Raw genomic sequence first — 12,329 nt, forward strand, 5'->3', positions numbered from 1 at the left:
GCTTCTTTTCTGAAAGGAAGCAAGAGATATCTTTGGAGTTTAAATCATTCCAAATGAAAGATTTATAGCCTGTTTTAAATGTGATTGCTCCCTAAGTATCACAGAGAAGTAATTGCTCATAAATCTGTTAGCTGCAAGATAACATCAGTAATATCAAGAATACATTTAATAGTGCAGGAGGTGTGTTCTGGTATTAAACTGGAGTTGTATTTTTGGTTTGTTCTGATGTTCTGTATGCATCAATAAAATAAACAAATGTAGAAAAAGTCTATCTAGGGAGATAACATTCATTCACAAAATGGGAAAAGCTGAACGAGACTTAAAATGAGTGATGTAGAAGTGGTAAAACAGTCTTCTTGTAATTCAATCATGATGGTATCCAAGTGTTATTTATTTCATTTTGCCTTCCTCTCTTATCATCCTTTCAATTGGGCAATCGATCTTAAATGTCCTTATTTATTTATTTCATACATTTCTATCCTGCCCTTCTCCCCACAAGGGGACTCAGCGTGGCCTCACATAGGCATCAACAATGCTTACAACAGAGAAGAAAGGCAATCCAGATACACTTTTGTAATCAAAACAACATTTTTGTCTTGTTTGATATCCTGTACTTTGAAACACATCCTCTTTTCAGGCATTAGCATGTCCAGTGATAAATAATATCACCCAATGGCATATTCAGAAATAAATATATTTGTACAATATCCTACTTTATCTGGAGTTGCACGTCCTGTAAAATTTAATTCAGTGAAATTGCATTGCTAAAGCTTACAAATCACCTAGTAACTAAAAAGCACTGTAAGCATGGTAATTTACTGTTACTTTTCCTTTTTCTTTCTGCCCAGCCATTCCTCATAATAAGCTCATGAGAGGGAAGAGGAGAAAGATTGAATGTCTTCTCCTATCAAAAAAAGATGCTACCTGCCCTTTCCTGCTCTTATTAACACCTGAAATTTACTGGGGAGGATTTAATATCCATATCCCCCTTATATCTGAAATCAGTCTTTTTCTCTTCCCTCTTAGCATTTTGCAAATTAATGAACACCATTTTGTTTGGACGGGCCCCAAATTGGATTTATAACTTCACCCTTTTGTGTTCAACTTCCACTGACGGTGGGCTGAGAGTGTTCACATGTTTGCTTTGTTTGATCTTCTGCTTAGTTTTTAACTGACAGTTGTACCTGGCTTTCAGGGCTTTTGTCAAAAAAGAGCTTGTAGGTATTAAGACAACTATAGTGAATGTGGGTCTGTGCTATTCAAATTATTTTATGTCATCTGCATTTCATTTCCATTCTCTGGCACATTTTTGTCATATGTTAATGAGGCAGTTCACTTGCATGTATACAGATGGGAGCAACCAGGATCAGTCTACATTTATCTCTGGGAATAACTTGAAGTGTATTGTCCCTCAAATTCATTTGCTTGGAGTGATGAAGCTGTGGTGTATTTTGAAAGTATAATTAATCAGGTTTCACTGCATCAAATTAATCACAGTCATGTAGGCCCTTCTGGAAATATATATTGTATCATATTCTCTTTTTAGCCTTACCTTATTAGTAAATTAAGCAAAAATGGTTTACTTGGTAATGCAAATGAAAATATTATAGTTGACGAAGCACTTTTTGTGCCTACAATTAGAAACACAGAAATAGGCAATTTAGACTCTTTCTGTTGCAAATATGTGTCCAATGTAATTAAAGTATGCTGGGAAGAAATTTTCTGTGGGTTTGTCTCAGTCTGGAGGGAATACCCTTTCTTAATTATGATTCTTTTTCTCAGTGGTGCATTGAATATTCTGTTCGGCTTTTCTGTATGGATTCATTGTATGAGTTTCTTTGACTTGTACAGTTTATTTTTCATTTTGCCCATTTTACATATTTAGAAAATATGAATTGTATCTAACGAGTAAGATTCATTACTTTTCTCCAGTTTTATTTATAGACGTCCTTCATAATGGTTGTTGTTTCTTTTCAAAAGGGACGAGAGGGGGAGGTTATTGTGGTACATGCAACTTGCTGCTCTGGTAACATTTAAGAGTGGTGCCTGTGCTAATCTAATACAAACCCACCACAGATCCCAGGAGAGCTTGCTTGGTTATTCCAAAGCAAATTCTAATAAGATCCAGAAAGTGTTTATTTAATAAAAACCAGATTTTAGTTTATTATTAAAACAAAATTTGCTTTTATAATGTTTGCATTTTGGAAGAAGTGCCTTCACCTTTGTAGTGATTTAGTTCTTGTTCTGTTTAGATTTGCTTTATTTCAGCATTTAAAAACCTCGTCTTATCCTAAAAATTGATGTGGGCATTGGGTTTGAGTCTTTTTCTGTATTGGTTTTTTTGCTGTTGAAGCAGATAATCTCTTAAGCCCCTTGTTATAGCTCCAAATGTAAGATATTGCTTTGTAAAAAGAAGCGGCAGTTGCATGATGCACTGAAGGTTTTTTTTTTCTGTCCCATTTCAAAGAGAGGCATGATAGGTTAATTGTAATTGTGTAGTGATCGTTGTGTTGGGGCAAGTTGATATCTAGCCATCTAATAGTAAATTCCAATAAACATCAGATTTTCACAAACTCTATGAGAAAACCATTAGCTGTAATTTCAAGTCAGTTCTGACATATGGATGACTATGATCCTGTCTGGTCTTGGAAGCTAAGTAGGATCAGCCCTTGTTATTACTTGGATGGAGACCACCAATGAATTTCAGGTGCTGTAGACTATATATTTCAGAGGAAGGAACTGGGAAAACCACCTTGCTGTACTTTTTGTTTAAGTAAATCCTATCAAATTCATGGGGTTTGCATATATCAGCAAGTGATTCAAAAGTTCATCCATTCAAAAGTATCATAGGGTTCTCTTGGCAGAATTGGTTTAGCGAGTGTTACCCATATGTTCGTGAAGAGGAGAGTGTTCAATGTAACCAAGATCAAGTAAGAATTCAAACCCTAGCCTCCCAGTGTCCTAGTCCACCACTCAATCACTATACTACAATAGCTTTCTGTATCTCCTTCCTTTAAATCCTAAAATCTGTTGTAAAGGCAAAGATTTCCCACCAACATTAAGTCTACTTGAGTCTGACTCTGAGGGTTGGTGATCATCACCATTTCTCAGCCAAAGAGGCAGCGTTGTTTGTAGAGGCCTTCTAGGTCATGACTGCATGGAGTTCCGTTACCTTCCTGCTGAAGCGGTACCTATTGATCTACTCACATTTGCATATTTTGAACTGCTAGGTTGGCAGAAGCTGGGACTAACAGCAGGAGCTCACCCCGTCCCGCAGATTGGAACCGCAGACCTTCCGGTCAGCAAGTTCTGCAGCTTAGCAGTTTAACCTACTGCACCACCGTGGTCCCTTTTGTATCTTCTAACAATTAAAATTGTCAGTGCTCAGATCAAAGTGCAGTTGTATCAACATTTCTGTTGTTTTATAAACAAGCTGAAATGGATGGTGGTGTTTTCTTTTCTGTTCACTGATAACAATATTTTAACGTAAAGGGTATGCAAGGGGATCTTGTAATATCTTGGTGACTAACTGAGGGAATGATGTTGGTGACATAAGTTCCATAAACTAAGACTTGGTCTGCAAGATTTTATGCTACCAATTTTGCTATTTCTGCTGATCCCTAAGGATACTTCTGTGTCTTTGAATTGATACTAAGGGTTTGAATTTGGAAACAAGCAGTTTTTCCCCCATAGCAAGTGTTAGCTGGAATGAAAAATAGTTTTAACTGTCCAGAGGTAATAAAAATAAAAATAAATCACAATCTGTTTCAGTCTAATACATTTAATATCACATTTATCAATTTAATTTAATAAAATAGAAATAAAGTTTTCTGGGGGAAATCAGTAGATTTTTTAAAACGCATGAGCATAGATTCAAATAATTGTTTGACTAGCTCCATACTCATAAGGAATGTTGGAGTTTTTATTTCTTGAATACACATGCCACATTGCAATCTATATTTGAATAAGGGAGAGACGCCATTTAAAGTCTGTGAAGGAGATACAAGCAGAAGTTCTGTTTTGCATGTCTAAAGTATCTCTTTAGGCTTACTGGCAAAGGTCAAAATCCAATTGAATCATTAGGATTATGCTATCTTAATTACAATTGTTTTGCTATCGTCGCCTCTATTTCTGCTTGGTTTTTGTTTGATGTGTGACAGTGCCCATCATAAAAACCTTCTGCTTGAGAAAACATTCAATATCTTATTTGGCAAATGGGAAATGATCAGTAAATTGTGCTAATTATTTTGCTACTTCGTAGAGACATTGTGATTGTACCCTATGTAAATTTAAGAGGTGAGTGGAAATATAGCATCAAAATTCACAGGTAGTGAACATATCAGCTCAGCTTGATCCATGAGCTGCTATTGAAGTTTAACTAATGTCTACTTGCTAACTGAATTGATAGTTTAAAAGAATTTCAATTGAGACTCACTATCACTGCAGTCTACATCCTAGAAAGAGTTGTACCAAAGAAGTAAGACTGCGTTTTTTAAAGTTGAAAATCTTGTTCTTTCTGTATTTCATTACTAGAATTATAAACTGGAATTGCTTGCCTTTACAACCTAAATAGTACGATTTGCCAACATGCTCTGTTTTAGGTTTTTGGTATGCATACCATTCAATGCTTATTACTTAAAGGGATACAGGAAAATATGTGTTGGATCATTCTTTATTTTTCTAATTGACTATAAGTATAACCTGAATACCACTTCTCATTTCATTTGGTCTTACTCCTTAAACTACTGTTGCAGTACAGGTGCAACATTAATGTGCTGACGAAGTCTTGTGTTTTAAGAAGCATGTGGTCTTAGCAAGTGCATTAATGCAGACACTAATTGCTAATCCTAAAGGATTAAGGAATAAAGCATTTCTGCTGCTCTGCGTGATCTCTCATATTTGTGATGGGAACCAGAACACCTTGCTCACTTCAACTGTTTTGATAATCCTACTCATGGGCTTTGTGTTATTCCACTGTTGTGACCCCCTTAACTGTTCACCTAGTAGTGTGGAAAGGGCATTATTCTTTCTTTTCCCTAGTGATAGGCTACATGGAAAAATCCACAGGTTTCCCCTCTCTCCTAACCACCTTGAACATATTTTGAGTTATGTGATCTTTTCAAATAGCAGTTAAAATATTATTATTAAATATTAAAATATAAAATAGTCGTTACTATTGCCAGAATGTGGTTTATAGTTCTGAAGAATTTAGCAGTGTCTTGTTCAGCTGTGATCTGTACACACAATAAGTACTGTTAATGCTCACCATCTTTAAACCAAGCTCTGTTTTAGAAGGAACCCTGGGTGAGTGTTAGCTCTGATTAACATTAATTGTGAAGGAACAAAGGGATTTTTATGCAGGTGAAAATATAATGAAGGATGAGAGTACATAATCCCATGGTCCAGTCCTAATTCCCTAACCATTGCTTAAAATGGGCTTGGCATCTTGATGCATTTTCCAAGTTTCTCCATACTTCATTTTAACTGGAAATAGCTGTTACACTTAAATCCTTTCCCTGTTGGTTTTTTCCCCTCAAAGTCAGATAAAACTGGGATTTTTAAAAAAGTAATATGAAAGAAAAGACCTTGGGCAGTGTAATTCCATTTCTAGTGTATTTTAGAAGGAAATAACGTCTCCCTGCCCCAATTTTTCATATCTACTGTTTTTTCTTAATATAGGTGAACCTGAGAAAGAACTGAATCCCAAGAAGAAAATGTGGGAACAGATCCAGCCTGACCTTCATACCAATGAGGAGTGTGTTGCTACATACAAAGGAGTGCCATTTGAAGTGAAAGGGAAAGGCGTATGCAAGGCTCCTACCATGGCCAGCAGTGGAATCAAATGAACTTCATCAGTTATGGAACAGTTTGAGGGTCGTTTTTAATTAAAAATAACTAAAATATTGCCTCACCTCAAACCTGAAATTTGTTCATTTTGTTACATCTGCTACTAAAGGTGTGACTAACAGCTTCATGGCTAACAACCTCAAAATTCTCTTTTATTGCTTCCTTTTTGCATATAAATAGAAGCATTAATTATATTAGGGCAAGTCTTGGTTTCACATTGAAGAAGAGACCATTACATTGATCCGGAAGTAGTTCGAAGAATTTGCATACAATACTAGCTAATGCAGCAATCCACCTGGTGCATATCAGTGTACTTGTTTGGGAGCTGAAGCATTGCTGAGCTTTATTTTTGGAGTTATATATGCTAGATCTTTGTTCATTATTATAATATTCATGTCAAAATGAGATTTGTCATCTTAATTTCACAAAGACTATGCATGTAGACTGTTGCACACATTTCCAAAAGTTTCTGTATAGTGCATTAAATCATATTGGAATATAATTGTTATGGCAGCTGTCAGTCATTTTAAAATGAAAATTCCTAGTTTTGCCGACTTATTTGACAATTTGTTTTGGATTTGTAACCCCCACCGTATTTTACGTCACTTGTGGATCTCTTAGAATAAAACAGGGTTGGGAGCCATGCAATCCCGTAGATATTGTTGCACTGCAACGCCAAGCAGGGTGAGAAATGCTGGTGTTGTGTTAAAATGACATCTAGAGTGCTTCTTGATTTCCATCCCTGTTGTAAAGGCAGAGAGAAATAATTGAATGATTACATTTCACAGTGATTGTGTCTCAGAACACTTATACAAGAACAATAAAAAACGATTGGTGTTCTTGTCCTCTTATCACTATATAACTATGGCCTATGACAGTTGTTCTCAATCTGTGGATCCCCAAGTGTTTTGGCTACAACTTCCAGAAATCCCAGTTTACCAGCTGTTAGTATTTCTGGGAGTTGAAGGCCAAAACATCTGGAGATCCCCAGGTTGAGAACCACTAACCTATGATGTTACCCTTGAACTGTTGTCTACCAGAGTCTGCAAAACTCTGAAGCTGAGAACGGGGCTAAGCAATAGGTTATAATACAGGGTGTTTCAAAATATGATGGGCCCAAATTCAAAGCAGTATATTTCCCAATGGCATCATGTTAAAATTAAACAAAAAGTTACACAAAGTTTAAATTTATCAAGTTAGCATTATCAAGTCTTACCATTTTGAGCCAGGAACAAATAAAAAAAAAAAAAACCTGGTGAATGTAGAATACCTCATTAGGCCTTACATTTTGGGATTATCTTGTGAATGGCAGGCTAGGGGCTGCTTGTGTGCTGGGAAAAGCATCAAGCAGTAATTATTTGGAACTCTATGCCCCATCCTTTCAAGTGCTAGGAGTTTCACCTATGGGTGGTCCATTGTTGCAGAGATACCGCAATTTCAAATTAGGTCCATCTTTTTAAAACTCTTTGTAATTTAAAGTTAGTATAGTAACATGGTTTGAGTGTTTAACTACAACTCTTAGAAACCAGATTTGAGTCCTGGCTTTGCCATGAAAACCCACTGAGTAATCCCTAGGTGAATCACACACTCGTGACCCAAGAAAGGTGATAGATTTGCCTTAGAGTCACCATAAGTCTGAAACAACTTGAAGGCACACACAACTTATAAAATTATTGTCATTTACCCAGTGATGTCTAAAGTCCCGGAAAGGCAACTTTCAAGATTAGGGTGTCATTTTTCAAACACCAGGACCTTCAGTGGGCTGTATCAGCCTCTTCAAATGAATCTGTTCAACTTTCTAAATCTTAACTTTTGCTATTAAATCTATAAGGAGAAGGTCACATTGTTTCAGCATGCTCGTTCTTCTCGAGGTAGGATTCTTCAGTTTTTTTAAGCAATATTTTATTTCTTTGGGAAGCCTGGGGATTTATCAAACAAAGCATGATGGGCAGGCTCCATGGCTTTCATTTCTCCATTTGTAAATTAATATACAGTGCTAGGGCAGAAACACAGTTTTGTTGAGCAAATCATGCGCATGTGTATGCTGTTTCTCACACACGATTATTGCGCAAAGTTTAAATCCAGACCCACTAAACAAGCAGTTTTTTCATGTTGGACTTAGGCCATTACTAGGAAATAAACAAAATCTCATTCCCAGTTTAATCATAGCCTGATGCCTGCAAGAGTATGTTTTAATGAATTTTTATTTAGAGTATTTAATGAGATTTTATGCTATACCTAAGATAATAAAACTGACTTTTATATAACATACTATGTGCTGTAAAATATCCAGTGTAATGGTTTCAGATCTGTTTATCTCTTAAATTTAAACTACTTTACTGTATGATATAATTTGTAGCTCCAAATAGAAAAACTCAGATGGCAAGATACAAAAATGACTCAAGCAAACAGTTTCAATGGTTTTTAATTATTAACGGTCATTTACTGTGCCAGAAGTTGCCCACACTGTTGATTCACAGAAGCTTTAAAGATAACAGATAAGTTTTCTTCAGAAATAGTATAAACTGCAGTTATAAATAAGTAAAAGAACCCAGTGTTCCTGTTGTCTCACAAACTACAATTGGATAGCAAGAAATCTGTTGTTCCAGTTTTGCAAGAACAGAACTGTGAAAAGTGTTTCGTTTTGCATTTATTTTGTGCACCACTGTTAACATTCTGAACCAAGCAGACCTTGTTCAAAATAGTGCAGGGGAATTTTATGCACTATAATATTTTTGTTGTTGTTTCCGACTCTTCGTGACCTCATGGACCAGCCCACGCCAGTGCTCCCTGTCGGCCGTCACCACCCCCAGCTCCTTCAAGGTCAATCCGGTCACTTCAAGGATGCCATCCATCCATCCATCTTGCCCTTGGTCGTCCCCTCTTCCTTTTTCCTTTCATTTTCCCCAGCACTATAAGTCAGCCATATTTCTTGCCCTCATTTAATAAATTTTTAAATACAAATGTATGCCAAGTCTAATAACAAAGGAGAAAATGAGCGAATTATTAAAATAGTTCTAGTTACATCTGATTCTAGATACATTCTGAGAAACAAGACATTTAATGCAGTTATCAGAACTAACGTGCAAAGTGGTTAAGTGGAACCATATTCCTTTGAATAGAAGAGTTCTGAATATGTTCGTTTCATCATTCCTACCATTCTGTGCATGACACCTTTTCTCTGGCATTTTGCTGAGTTCAAAGATTTATTTGTTGGACAGTTTCTCATTAACTTTTGAGTATTTTATTATTTTATGATGTGACATTGGCAAATGATCAAATCAGCAGGCATCCAGTCTGAGGGAAGTGTAAAGGAAAAATCATCATTATCATCATCATCATCATCTTTATTTATACTCCACTGCCATCTCCCCGAAGGGACACAAAAAGCAGACAATGTTGCTGTGACAAAACATCATACATTTACATAAAACACACATTTGCATAAAACAACATAATAGAAACAAGCAGCTGAGAATTTGGAAGTTATAAATTACTTAAATTTACACTTTTTACTTAAATTGAAGAGTCTGGTAATGGTTTTGCCTTATAAACTCTGAAGTTTTTCTTAAAGCTTTTAAACTTTCTTGTTTTATCATTATTGCTTGATTGTCTACAAAAATGTGCTTTTCCTGTACAGACTGCATGAGCTTATGTAGTGTATTGGAAGCAGTGTGCAAATATTGTTCTTTACTAAATTTAGCTTTTTCAACCATATCCGCATGAGTAAATAAGATGGCAGTGTAGCTCTTCCAGTTAGGACCCAAGAGTTTCTGCAAAACAAAGAAACATATTACTATAGCTTTAATATATGCCTTTTGTGTTCCCTATTTCATCTTCACTAATCAAGCAGAATATTATCAGGGATCCACCTTAGGGAACAACCTACACTGGGGAGTGAATAAGGAGAGTGTGTTCTTGTTGGCTCTTCTGAACCTCTCAGATACTTTCAATGCTGTTGTCCATGATATCCTTCTGGACCACCTTTCTAAAATGGAAGTTGGTACTGTCCTACAGTGGCTCCATTTTTTTCTAGAGAGTCGTTCTCAACAAATGGAGCTTGCAGATTCTTCTTTGACTCCTTGGCCATTGTCTTGTGAAGTCTCCCTTGGCATTCTGTTTTGTCACTTATACCCATCAAATGGGAATAAATTATCTGAAGATTTGGGGTGTGCTGATGATTCCAGCTCTATTATTCCTTTCCACCAAATTCCCAGAAATACGTTCCTGTGCTAAACCAGGGCCTCGTAGTTGTAATTGACTATGAAGGCAAATACACTGAAGTGTAATCCAGACAACACAGAAGTGTTCCATGTCTGTCAAATGATTTGAGAATTGGGATTCAGAGTCACCCACTCCCTGGAAACTCAGGTTTGTAATCTGGGGTTATTTCTAGATTCTGGCATACAATTTAGACATTCTTGAATCTGGAGATCCAGGTTTTGGCAGTGGCAGGCATGTAACTTGGGGGGGGGGGGCTTGAGGGGCTTCAGCCCCCCCCCCCCCAAATTCTCATGGTAGTTCGTGAAAAGACCTTACTGGTGCATTATTTAAACTTATGTTTATTCATATCATGATCTGATCACCATGCTCAATATATCTCATATGCATGGGGTAATGATACAAAAGGTTTGCTAGGGTAGACTCTCTTTCACTCAGACTCAGCCCCCCCCCCCAAACAAACTCAGCCCCCCCCCCCCCCGAATCGAAATCCTGGCTACGGGCCTGGGCAGTGGTATGTTTATATCTAGTACCCGCCAAAACTATCCATTCCTGCAGAGGTAATATTTGACCATGGTAACATGCCTTGGTTATATTCTGTTCGGATTGCTGTAATACACTCTATGAGGGTCTTCTTTTGAAAAGTATTGAGAAACTTCAGTTGATTCAAAGAGGTGCAGCCAGATTGTTCTTGGGCTGGCTGCAGGGAGCACACAACTCGCTTTTTGCTCAACTAGCTGCCAGTCTGTTTCCGGACACAAGTCTAGTGATTATCTATAAAGCCCTATATAGCTCAGACCCAGGCTATTTGAAGGACCATAGCTCCCTTTATGAGCCAATTACAGTTCTAAGATTGTCAAGAGGTACTTCTCTGAGGTGGAAATACAGATAGAAATACTTATTCTGGGACCAATTTTCTATCCTGAAACTGCAGAGGTGATACTGATTACCCAAACTGCCAAAAACAGAAACATAAAAAGCCAGAAATATAAGTTAATTTCTGGTTTTGGAAAACCAGCATTTTATTAAATTTTAAAGGGGGCAGTGCTACCAATTTAAATTATGAAGTGCAGCTCCTGAATGCTATCAAAAGAGGCAGTGCATGTCTTTTGTGGATCAAAAAAGAGCAGTTAGGAGCCTGGATGAATCATGAACTACAAAAAAAATTGTGACTCACCCCTAAATTAAAATATCAAATTGGGACTTGGGAAATCACTGTAGTCTCCACTGGGTGAAATACCCTGTCCCGTGTGATTTGGTTGGCAGGGCTGTTGGAAGGACTAAGCAAATTAGATCTGTGTTTGTTGTCTTGAGTTCATTGGAGTGAAGGTAGCAGATAAATGCAACATACAAATAAATTCAGCCTGTTCCCTGATACACCTGCTGATTGACTGTTTACCTGGATGAATTGGATTGTGGAATCCTCTTCACCCTCACATAGTGGGACATCAGCTCTCAAGACCCAAAATGCCAAGTGTAGACCCGTCTCTCCAAAGTGCTGAACTAAAGCAGTTTTTACTTCTTGCTCGACCTGCTCTTTTCTCAAGCTGCTGTGAGGATACCCAGGCGTATCTAGCACACGCACCTGTATCGTTAGCTCGTGCCCCTGACGACGTGCAAAATTAGAAATATGAGAGCTACGCCCCAAGCTGCAGACTCTGGTCACAGATCCTGGAGAAAGATGACTGGAAAAATCTGTACTGCCCAGAAAGGTGTTTCCTGTAGCACTTTTGCCACTTTGTGTCCTTCCAAGCAAGAGGAGATTTATGGTCATATTGCTGTTATCAGACATACTGCCTTTTCCTCAGATTTCCTTTAAAAATGAAATATTAATATTATATTAGTAATATATTGATTATGTTAAATACTTAATAGATTACTGCAACAGTAGTGCGCTGCAGTAACATGGCAGATATAAGATGGGCATAATTCAGAAGAGGAAGGTGTAAAGTACTCAGAAAGGAAATGTCTGGCTTAGTACTTCTGTCTTAGTACTTTTGTCTTGAAGGAATGAGAACAGTACTTCTGTACTATGAGGCAGCCAACACAACATGCTTCAGAAGGCCAATCTCCAATACTGAATTCTTATCTCACAGTCTTCCTAATCCTTGAAAAATGAGAAGGGTTTTGCTATTGGGCAACATTAAACTGTCGCAGAGTATAAGGGATTACAATCATACACACCTACCTGGGTGTTGTTTCATTGAACTCAGTGCAATTTTCTTCAGACTATTAATTTACTAAAACATTAGTATTCCACC

The 12,329-nt window shown here is 37.2% G+C and overlaps 2 protein-coding genes across 4 annotated transcripts in view; one reads left to right on the top strand and one right to left on the bottom strand.

The window, feature by feature from the left end:
* Nucleotides 1-6,349, top strand: part of AIMP1 (aminoacyl tRNA synthetase complex interacting multifunctional protein 1) — a 41,105-nt gene extending 34,756 nt beyond the window's left edge. For all 3 annotated transcript variants that reach the window (XM_060779126.2, XM_067468635.1, XM_060779125.2), the window contains one exon: nucleotides 5,680-6,349. In XM_060779126.2, the coding sequence (XP_060635109.2) occupies nucleotides 5,680-5,846 (167 nt within the window). In that variant the 3' untranslated portion in view covers nucleotides 5,847-6,349. The remainder of the gene's footprint in view (nucleotides 1-5,679) is intronic.
* A 2,985-nt stretch (nucleotides 6,350-9,334) lies between these two features.
* Nucleotides 9,335-11,860, bottom strand: GIMD1 (GIMAP family P-loop NTPase domain containing 1). Its single transcript, XM_060779124.2, has 2 exons — nucleotides 11,468-11,860; nucleotides 9,335-9,620 (listed from the first exon to the last, which is right to left on the bottom strand). The coding sequence occupies exons 1-2, from the start codon at nucleotides 11,858-11,860 to the stop codon at nucleotides 9,360-9,362; spliced, it is 654 nt and encodes a 217-aa protein (XP_060635107.2). The 3' UTR covers nucleotides 9,335-9,359.
* Between the last annotated feature and the right edge of the window lie 469 nt (nucleotides 11,861-12,329).

The sequence above is a fragment of the Anolis sagrei genome, chromosome 5 (genome assembly GCF_037176765.1).
Source record: "Anolis sagrei isolate rAnoSag1 chromosome 5, rAnoSag1.mat, whole genome shotgun sequence".
Classification (NCBI taxonomy): domain Eukaryota; kingdom Metazoa; phylum Chordata; class Lepidosauria; order Squamata; family Dactyloidae; genus Anolis; species Anolis sagrei.